The sequence below is a fragment of the Cylas formicarius genome, unplaced genomic scaffold, assembly GCF_029955315.1.
Source record: "Cylas formicarius isolate icCylForm1 unplaced genomic scaffold, icCylForm1.1 PGA_scaffold_3__17_contigs__length_32017465, whole genome shotgun sequence".
Taxonomy (NCBI): Eukaryota; Metazoa; Arthropoda; class Insecta; order Coleoptera; family Brentidae; genus Cylas; species Cylas formicarius.
In genome coordinates this window covers 19,837,060-19,847,194 of record NW_026844326.1, presented here as the reverse complement: position 1 = coordinate 19,847,194, position 10,135 = coordinate 19,837,060, and the positions used below count along the sequence as shown (strand labels likewise).

Genomic DNA, 10,135 nt, shown 5'->3' with positions numbered 1-10,135 from the left:
TTCGCCATTTTCGGTTTTTCTCCGATATTTCTCAAACCAATTGACCGAAGGTAAATCTAAAGCCGGTTATCAAAGCCACTAAGTTTCTTTTAAAACTTTCCCCATTTAACCTTTGCTGTAGATTCTGAGGTGGAGTCATTGCATATATCGGTTTAACCTCCGCCAGCTCTCGTTTTCGTCCCAAAAAGCTTGAAATCGGTCTTTTTTCGTGTTACTTTTCGGAAGTGTTTGGTGAAAGTTTTAAAGTGTTTAGATATTCCAGGACCCGCTGTTTTTCCTGTTGGAGGCCGGATGGTTCGCGGTCGAAGCAGTTTTTTTGGGTATCTGTCAAAGAACAAATGTTGGTTATATTTATTTTTTGCGCGTTAGTCTGTAACCAAAAGGAAAAATTACTGGACGGATGTCGGTAATGGGCGAATGACCCACTATTTGTAAAGTATAATTAGCAAAAATCCCTTTGTAGAGAAAAGAATCTGGGACACCTTCTATATGTATAATTCATGCTTAGGAGGAAGCATTGATATTTTCGTAGAGAAAGCGCACGCCTCTACATTTCACCCACTTTCTAAACTGTACTCTAAATCGGAACCCCAAAGTTCCGGATTCGTCTGGACAGATTTCATAGCTTTTTTTTTTCGTCGCTTACAATAGTCCCATACGAAATGTGTAACTTTCTAACTCAGATTATTATGCCTAGTTTTTTAGTCTTTTGGCATTAGTGATTTTCCGCGCATGCCTCATTTCACACACTAACCTGTATTTTGCGCCATATTCGTTCGAAACAGTGATTTCCTCACACTTAACTCGTTTTCCGAGAACATTTAACGGCGTATTTTGCGAAAATACTGCTGTAAAAATGCCGCGTCCAAACTTATTGACGATCTGTGATTTTAAATCTCGCGTATGCGCATGCTGCATGGACTTTCTCAAAAAAAATCGTGGTTGAACTGAGGCAGCTTTTACTTTTTTACTTTTTTAAAATTTATTTATCAAAATAAATAAGAACTAAAAGTGCAGATTTTCACTAAATTATATATTTTTACATGACAATTGTTTCGACAACACCGTGTCTTTATTAAATGTCACATTTGATGAAGACACGGTGTTGTCGAAACAATTGTCATGAAAAAATTTATAATTTCGTGAAAATGTGAACTATTAGTTTTTATCTATTTTAAAAATTCATGGTTACTTCAGGTTCTTGTTCTACCGGCATAGGTATGGCCCCTATATCCCCAGTAACTATGTGGTTTTACCGTATTAGCCGACCATATATTCTCTAATACCTCTATGGGTATAACCGTGATCAGGGTACGAAATAAAAGGCTGACTTTGTGTGAAACCAAGCAATTTACTTACTTCATGTTCTTGTTCTACCGGCATAAGTATGGCCCCTATATCCCCAGTAACTATGTGGTTTTATCGTATTAGCCGACCGTATATTCTCTAATACCTCTATGGGTATAACCGTGATCAGGGTACGAAATAAAAGGCTGACTTTGTGTGAAAACAAGCAATTTCTTTACGCGAACCGCAGTTAACAGAACTTGGTCAGTTTTCATCGAACCAGCCGCGACTCCGAAACTCGTCCACGACGAATCGCAATCTTCGCTTGTGCGCGTCGTTCCAGAGGCATCGCGCGTCGTCCGCGCCGCCGCGTTCCTCGATGTAACTCAGATCGACGAAGTCCTTTTCCAAAATGGGGGGCAGCATCAGCGCGATGTGGTAAAATTCGCTGTCCAAGGCTGCCCGTTTCAATTCCTCTCTAAAATCTTCGAAAGAGAACTTCGACGTATCGATACCCAACAGTTCCAGTCGATCGACGAGACATTCGTGGTAATGAGCGAACAAACTATCGACGACGTTTCGCGTCAAAACGTCACTTGCGACGCTAGTGAAAACAAAAAAAACGACGTCGCGGGCGGGCGACTTGTAACCGATCAGTTGAAAATCGACGAGGACTGCGTGTTCGGGTCTGCCGTCTGCCGCGTATTTCACCAAAAAATTATTGACCCAGCAATCGTAATGAATAACCGCAGACCACGGTTCGGGCGAAGACGGGTCGCTGCGTTTCCGCATCAAGTCGGCAGCGCGTCGGACCACGCCGTCCGGATAATTCTGTTCCGTCAAAAATTTGGTCAGTTGACGGGCCACAGCCACCTCGTACCGCGGGTCCTCTTGGAAGTCCCACAGGTACGGTCTGACCGCGTCGTCGAACGATTTCGGCTCATCCAGTTTGAAGGCTAGCGTCGCCGCGTGGAACTTGGCCAGCGTCGCGAGGATCAATTTGGCACCGTCGAAGTCGAAACCCGCCAGTTTGTTCACAGTGACGTACCCTGTTAAACGAACGCCGACTGTACCAATTAACGCATCGTTTTGGTATTCGAACAGATCGAGTAATCGTAACACCGATAGTTTTTAACGCTGGACGTCATTTCACGATTTCGAAGCGTATTACAAAAATATCGCGAATTATACGGGACAAGGCGACAGTTTACTCGTCCGTGATTCTCTGTGATCCGCGAAGCGAAGTAAGTTTACCTAGTTTTTTAGCATTCTCGAGCACTAAAACGGCGTCGTCGTCGACGTTTCGGCTATCCGGGTCGAGGCTTAAACGACTACCGTAACTTTTGACAGCGAAGTTTGCGCCATCCTCGACGCCCTTTTCCAGAAGGTAGGCATGCAGTTTTTTGACGACGATGTCGTAGAAACCGACCTCGTTCCTAAACGTGACCGGAGTGTTGAACATTTGCCTAGCGTATTCGCCGTCCGGTACCAGCTTTATAACCGTGCTTAGGATCCTGCGCGAGCCGTCCGTTGGGTTCTCCACCGTAAAGTCCACGCTGCAAATGGCGTGCGTGAAATAGGCACACGAACTTTTGATGTTTAGGATGATTAGTTTAGGAATCGTTATAGTGCTTCTAAACTGTTTTTACGCAATTTTTTGAGGAAAAAAAAGGACACCCGATTTTATTTCTGAAACGTTGTGGAATGCGGTTTAAAGTTGGAATGAAAAAAATTAAAATCTCTCTCTCCACTCGCCTTAATATTTCCGAGCCGAAATTTTCACCGGGTTTCGTCAACGGAGCGGCTTCGTGGCTGACGATCTTTTCGCCGAGGTCTAAATAGCGAATGATCAGCTCATCTAAATTTTCGACTTTATTTGTCATCGCGGGACCGTCTGGATGCAATTTCGTTTGTAATCTCGCGTAGCCGGCCCAGCATTATCGCGCGCCAACAAGAATACTAACCGATAAATATGCCCCGTGTTGCCTTTATACTCTTATTATTACGACCAAGTTTAAAAAAAAGGGAACGTGATGAAAGCGAACTACGTTCTCTGCAAGGACGATTCCCAGCGTGTCGTTATACAGCGCGCTTGTATAACAAATTTTTCTGAAAATCGGTCATTATGCACACACACACACACACACACACTTATGAATAATTAATCGTTGTTGTCGCTGGGAGTCCAAAAAAAAAACAAAGCCGGCTGCGTCTTACACTAGTTTTACATTGACAATTTCCTCATGAATTAACCCACAAAGTTGGTTAGTTTTTGTTTATTATTCAAGAAATGGAACCTATTTTTATCAAAATTTTCGTCAATATAATACTAACGACTGAAATAAATCAAAAAGTAAAATTATGTTATTATTACAAACCAATAAAAGCGCATCTAATGTTACCACAGACTATAAAACAATTATAATTAGTCACGGAACAATAAAAAAACAAATTTTATTAACTCACTTCTAGAAATTTGTCCAAGCTTTTGATACGAATACGGAAATAGTGATATTAGCAAGCTGTACATTCAGTAAGTTTTACCTGTGGCTATTAATCTTAGAGTTACCGCAAGTTTTTTCTGCACTTACGGCATCTCGAAATTTGCATTCATTTTCTCTATCTTCACATGACTCAGTATTTTATTAAATCTTTCTTTTGATATCCTAAATATTCGTTTAAACTGTTTAAGATGCTTTTTAAACTTTTTCAAACCAATTTTAACCTGTCTTTATTTTCTAGCCAAAGTCTCATCCACCATTTTGTATCGATGTTGGGAAGTAAAAAATTATTAGCAGCGATGATAAGAGCAAGTTCTTTTTCTAATTCTCATGTCTTCCCTGTGCGTTTTTTTGACTTTGCTCTAGATGATTTCGCGCAATTTGGGTGTGTGCTATCGGCGTAGGAAAACTTTATGCAAGAAAATTATTTTTGAAACCTATTGTAAATACGACAATAATAAAAAGAGACATGTATTTACCGTACACATAATGTTTGCAGTATTATAAAATGTTCCAATAATTATCCACTGTGAGTGAAAAAGTCAACCGATATTCCCGAATAACTGAAGTTGGAAATTACACCGTTATTATTATTATTGCAGGTCGAGTGAAACCTTCCACGAAAAGTTCTGAGAGACCAGTAAAAGTCCTTGATGAACAGTTTATTCTTTTTATTTTAAAAGATGAATACCCTTCTTGGATAAGATCTGAATGGAGCTTGGTCAGGATGATAACCAGAAATTTTTGAGGGACCACTTTCAAAAATATCGATTCTGTCTGTAAACCGCAAATCAGTACCACAGAAGATCTTTTATCTTGATGAGGCTTGGTTAATAAAGGTTATAAAGTAGCAAAAATGTGGGAAGTCAAAAGTATAACTAATGCTTGCCAAGCATTCTTGAAAGTCCTGTCAAAGGATGTTAATGTGCTTTCTGCAAAACAGAAAAGACTAATAACTTTAATAATTCGGATGTTTTTGAAGATTGATAAAATAAAAATAAAAGATGGTTAAATATACTCACGATGCATAGAGAAAATTCCAACTTTATCTTGTTCAAGATCATCATCATCATCATCATCATGGGTGAACTACCAAAAATATCGTATTTAAAGATAATTTGATCAAAAAAGGAACTATTAGATATTTTATTAAATGCGGCGTGGAATATACATAAAAAAAAACGTGTAATTGCGATGCTCACACTTCTATGAACGCAAGTGAAAGCATCGAGTGAGTGTTCACTTTTCTCATGTATGTGTTTTTTAAATATACCCTAATGCATTTAAATCAGCTTGAAGCATTTTAAGCAGCGCCTAACTTATAATCGAAACGCCGAAAAAATCCTAAAATTACTGGCGGAAACCCGACACAAACGAAAAAGTCTAAAAGGTAAATAGGACAATGGCAACGTCGTCTCTTTTTAAAAAACGAAGCGAGTGCGGTGCGGTGCGGAGGTGTCAGGGAAATGTTTTTATAGAAGAAAAACGCGAGATTGCACAATTAATTGCGCGCAATAGTCGTAAACCGTTGTTAATCTTTACGGCTTGATGACGTGATCATGTTATTCGAAGCCTTTTGGCAATTTACGTGCCTGCACACAAAAATACATTTGCGATATTACCCCAACTTTGGGAACACTATTTTCTCCTACGCACAATTCGCACACAGTACCGTTAGAACTTATGAACATTGGCAACATCGCGTTTACGATCTGACTCGAATGCGCACCATTGCAGCGCCGTTTGCAGCCGGATTTATTTAAATGGCTACCTTTTTTTTGTATGTGTTTCGTTAGTGTTTTTGCAATAAACCGACGCACTGACACGAAAATTTTAAGCCCTGAGTACATGCGAAGCGTTTGCAAGATATAAAGTTGAAAATGGCTTTATTTCTATAAGACTTGAGATACAAGTATTGGACATTGTCAGTATAATACAAATATAAATAATATGAAATTATTTTATTATAATGAATTAATTCATAATAATAATAATTATTAATGTTAGATAAATAACAAATAAATAGACAAGAACAAACCACGAATACATATTAAAAGGTATCACAAGAAACAAAATCCTTAATATTGTAATAGGCGAAGCGTAGCAATTTATTTTTATGAGTGTATTTCAATATGATATAAATTTTTAAGGTCAGAACAAAAGGACTATTTGATGTAAGAGACAGTCGGTGTTTAGGTATTTGTATGTTAAGATTAGGTCTTAAATTGTATTGAATATCTGAGTTTTATGCAATTATCTATTAATTAGAGTTGCTTTTTACATAAGAGACACAATTTAGTATGTACATTCTAGGGAAGTGTTAATAAAGAGTGTTGAGGAAATAGGTCTCGACATGAAAAATTCCTCGGTTTAAACCGTATAGTCCGTAAAATGCGTTTCTGCATCCTAAAGACTTGCTTCGCACGTGGGGAACCACCCCAACAAATCAAGGCGTAGTTAAGACTAAGACAGGAATAGACATAGGAAAAATACATTTTACCCACGGGAAAAGAAATTTGATGGCGGAGCCTCCATATGACAAAGCAATAAACAGAAAGTTTTTTGAGAATGTGATCCACCTGTTCAAACTAGTAGAATCTCGAGTCTACATAACTCCCAGGAATTTTACAGCATTTTTTTGTTGTATTGCGCTTTAATTGAAGCGTACTAACAAACTCTTATTTAAATCCCGTGTTGAAAAGGCGATCATGTTAGTTTTACTTTGATTTAGTATCAATTTAGTAATTTCTGCATAATATTTCATTTGCTCAACAGTTGTCTTGGTTGCAATGCTAAGTTGCTCAGACGATGTTGCAGAAAGGGTAAAAACTGGATCATCCGCAAAAAGGGAAAAGTAAGTATGGGAGAAAGAAGAAAACACATCAATTATAAACACTATAAACAATAAAGGACCGAGCAAACTTCCCTGAGGTACACCGCAATTCACAGACCCGAGGTCAGAGACGTATTCAAATCCTATCTCGCAATTTGAGCAATTGAACGCATGCTGTTTGCATTCTGAATTCGGCCTTTGATATCGAAAATTATCGCACTCGTACGAATTTAGGTTATGTTTTGTAGCCGTCTTACTAGTGAACTATAAAAAGCTGTATTCTCGCGACATTTCGTTTTTAAGAGATGTCTTGGCGAAGTTTTATGTCCTGGCTTCAATTTTTGCCTCCAAAATTTATATAATCATGCACGGACGTAATGATTTAAGGTAGATTTGATGTGTTTTTCGCACGTTGAATGAATCTTTCGAAGGCTATCAAATCTTTTACATAGTGCAGGTTAGTGGGTGAAATATAGTGGCATGCACATTATCTACGAAAATATCAACACCACCTGCGGCGCATTAATTTTTACTGTATAATCTAATACCTATACGGTTTTGATATTACGGAAAACTTATGGCGCAGAAGTGGTAGCGCGCATGCGCATTTCTCGAACCGAATTGACGTTTGCCTAAGGGACGCATATAAAACATGTTTAAAAGTCACCGTTGACAGCTTCCAAATCCAAAACCGAATAAAACGTGAAAAGATGGCATCCGAAGAAGGAGAGGCCGCCGGTGCCCTTGACGAGCAATACAAGAAACTGCTCTGCGTAATCCGCAACCATATCCCTTATATAAATTCCAATACTTATCTGAGCCAGTGCTGCCTGTGGCTGGAGAAACTTAGCGACCCATCTTCGGATAAAGCGAGGAGAAACTTATATCTGTCCGAACTTGCATTTCAGATCCGAAAAAGGCAATTGATGCCCCCATTTGACGAGGCGCCGCCTCAAGGCGATCTCGCCACTCTAGACGACACAGATTCGTGGACCGATTTGACAGACAGCGGTTCTGAAAGCGAGGTGGTGGTGTCGCAAATGGCAGCCGCTAAACCCATTGGCTGTGGAGGCAGGGAAATTGAGAAAATAAAGGTTAAAAAATCGGGAAACCCGCCGCGTTTCATCGCCGAAGACTGGAAGACTACCGTGAACGCCCTCCAGTTGAGACTATCTGAAACTACGTACCAGAACAGGGAGCTGAAGGCGAAAATCGAAAGTGACACGACGACATATCGCCAGAGGGAAGAAGATTGGTTGCGACTGGTTGAAGAATCGAAAAGGTCGCTCGAGCGGTGCGAGAACGAACATAGGCAAACGTTGACGCAAATAGCGGAGAATTACGAACGAACAATTAAGGGAAAGGATGGGGAGGTTTTGCGGTTAGAGCGGATTTTGAGGCAGAGATGTGCAAGGCAAGAAATTATACTGTTCCAACGATATACCGTTTTTACGACATAATCTGGCATTTAACTTTGGTAAATTTTTATGAAGGTCTAATCGCAGGCCTACCTCGCTTGGGTTTCTCTTTGTAACCCTCAGTACATACATTTGCAATTCCACAATTACATTCCAGAACCGTACTTCGGTATTTCGTGCAAATGCTGAAAGCTGACGGATTTGTGTAGAGTTTCATCATTGAGATTCCTCAATTATTATTGGTCCATGCAGTGCAAAAAACCATTCTTACTTGAGTTGCTGAGTTACTTAATCTTGAAAAACAATTGAATAACAGTTCATTGGTAATTACTAGGAAGATTTATAAAAAGCATACTACTAAGAAATAATATAAAGGTTTAATCAAAGAAAAGTCCCCTACTCTTAATATACAACAGTCCACATGGCAGAGTTCTTGTCGGCTAACATCTCAAATACTGCCTGGCTTGCGGTACACATGCTAAAAACAATGGTTCATTCCGCCTAACAACAGGCGTGTATTAAATTCATTCCGAAGTCAAAACCATAAAAGGTTGTAAAAACCGTTTATCATTGGGAATAGTATACCTAATAATATTACACTGATGTCATTTTACTTGAAAGACTAGCAATTTTGACTACAAACCATAGACCAGAGTTGTGATAGTTGTCAACCAAAAATTGCCCTCTGTGTTTTGTAGCGGTTGGAAACAGTTTTGCATTGTTGTCGAATTTGTTTTTTTTTAATTTTATTTATTTTGCAGTAATTTATTATATTCCGTAGCTTAAAAATAGTGGACCTTGTTTAATCGTTTTTTGTGGCTAGTTTGGAGAAATTTCCGAATATTACATTATTTTTTGAAATTGTTAAAAATCAATTTCCACTAACTAGCATGGAGGACGAAATATCGGCCCTGCGGTCCCATATATCACGGTGTAGCTGTAACCAGAAAATGGCTCTGCTTCGAAAATGCGTCTCGAAAATGGACAAGCTATTCCAAAGGTCACAAAAAGAGTCCGCGAAACAAATTGAAAAACTCCAAATGGAACTTGAAAAAAAGAATCACACCCTGCAGGTAACATGGCCAACATAATTTATTTGCTACACTCCCTTCGTAAAACAGAAACCTTTGGAATCGGGCTAGTTACCTCCCTCCGGGAGCAAACTCTCATCTGTGGCAGGTTTCTGAAAGTTTTTCTTTCTTTTCTTTGTTTGGAATTTCTTTTTCACCGTGTCGACAACGGTGGAATACTGGTTCGCCATTTCCTCGTCGGTAATGTCCTTTTCTTTCTTCGCCTCCGTTTGGCCCAGTTCTTTGTAATAATCATTTTCCATTAGCTTCTCGATTTTGGGGTTCATGCCGCCAAACGACAGTCGTCCGTCCATCAGCTGCTTGCACACGGTTAAGCTGACCTCTCGAAAAATAATATTATTTGCTTTTTTCATTTCTTCTGTTATCTCGTGGGAGTAAATCTCCTTACTCTCCGCGTCTTCTTTGTCTTTAAGCACTTTTTCCTTGGTTTTCTTCATGAATTTCATTTCCAGAACGGCCTTCGATAAAGCTACGTCTTTATTCATTTTTTTTTTTGAGTCGAGGTACTCGATATTTCGCGAAAATTAAACCACCTACACACAAAACATGAAATGTAACAAACAGTAAGGTTATACTACATGGACGACAATAAGGCATAGAATAACGAAGAGTGGTAATTTAATCACAGATCACAAAGATGGAACACTAAAAAAAGTTTGGCTATAGTTTAACGTTGGTTGTTATTTAAAATTAAAGTTACTCCGGGATTTTCCTAACATTTGTTATATCCAGAGATGTATGAAGACACAGAAGCTGGAATTGCTGTCCAGATGTAGTCCAGACCAAGAGGAATTTGAAAAAATTCTGAACGGTTTGGAAGCGAGATACAAACAAATTTTGGATTTGCGCGAAAACGAGGTGGTGACTAGACAGAACGGAGAAGTGATCGTTTGATGCAATTTATCGTTCTCAGAAATGTGCGAGTGCAATTGTAAATCAATACGTGAGTCAATCTTAAAATACACTTGAATGTTGGACAGCAACGATGACTTTGCTTGATAATTT

General features: G+C 39.1%; 3 protein-coding genes across 4 annotated transcripts; 1 reads left to right on the top strand and 2 right to left on the bottom strand.

The window, feature by feature from the left end:
* Positions 1–1,405: 1,405 nt before the first annotated feature.
* On the bottom strand, positions 1,406–3,290 carry LOC132699321 (uncharacterized). The gene is made up of 3 exons (XM_060665965.1): positions 3,043–3,290; positions 2,542–2,843; positions 1,406–2,336 (listed from the first exon to the last, which is right to left on the bottom strand). The coding sequence occupies exons 1-3, from the start codon at positions 3,168–3,170 to the stop codon at positions 1,552–1,554; spliced, it is 1,215 nt and encodes a 404-aa protein (XP_060521948.1). The 5' UTR covers positions 3,171–3,290; the 3' UTR covers positions 1,406–1,551.
* A 397-nt stretch (positions 3,291–3,687) lies between these two features.
* LOC132699322 (coiled-coil domain-containing protein 18-like) lies at positions 3,688–10,040 on the top strand. 2 transcript variants are annotated; one of them, XM_060665967.1, is made up of 4 exons: positions 3,688–3,820; positions 4,391–8,035; positions 8,929–9,112; positions 9,863–10,040. In XM_060665967.1, exons 2-4 carry the CDS (start codon positions 7,332–7,334, stop codon positions 10,022–10,024), a joined length of 1,050 nt encoding a protein of 349 aa, XP_060521950.1. In that variant the 5' UTR covers positions 3,688–3,820; positions 4,391–7,331; the 3' UTR covers positions 10,025–10,040. The 2 variants fall into 2 exon arrangements, with proteins under 2 accessions (XP_060521950.1, XP_060521949.1); XM_060665966.1 differs by having other exon boundaries at positions 3,688–8,035.
* On the bottom strand, positions 9,100–9,701 carry LOC132699323 (M-phase phosphoprotein 6). Its single transcript, XM_060665968.1, has one exon. The coding sequence runs from the start codon at positions 9,613–9,615 to the stop codon at positions 9,178–9,180; it is 438 nt and encodes a 145-aa protein (XP_060521951.1). The 5' UTR covers positions 9,616–9,701; the 3' UTR covers positions 9,100–9,177.
* Positions 10,041–10,135: the final 95 nt, after the last annotated feature.

Excerpts from the sequence above, each read along its gene's own strand:
- LOC132699323 (XM_060665968.1), bottom strand. The coding sequence starts at position 9,615 with ATGAATAAAGACGTAGCTTTATCGAAGGCCGTTCTGGAAATGAAATTC.
- LOC132699321 (XM_060665965.1), bottom strand. The coding sequence starts at position 3,170 with ATGACAAATAAAGTCGAAAATTTAGATGAGCTGATCATTCGCTATTTA. Across the intron at positions 2,844-3,042 it reads TTCGGCTCGGAAATATTAAG|CGTGGACTTTACGGTGGAGA; the intron begins GCGAGTGGAGAG and ends CGCCATTTGCAG. Across the intron at positions 2,337-2,541 it reads CGAGAATGCTAAAAAACTAG|GGTACGTCACTGTGAACAAA; the intron begins GTAAACTTACTT and ends TTCGTTTAACAG.
- LOC132699322 (XM_060665967.1), top strand. The coding sequence starts at position 7,332 with ATGGCATCCGAAGAAGGAGAGGCCGCCGGTGCCCTTGACGAGCAATAC. Across the intron at positions 8,036-8,928 it reads TTGAGGCAGAGATGTGCAAG|CATGGAGGACGAAATATCGG; the intron begins GCAAGAAATTAT and ends TCCACTAACTAG. Across the intron at positions 9,113-9,862 it reads AAAAGAATCACACCCTGCAG|AGATGTATGAAGACACAGAA; the intron begins GTAACATGGCCA and ends TGTTATATCCAG.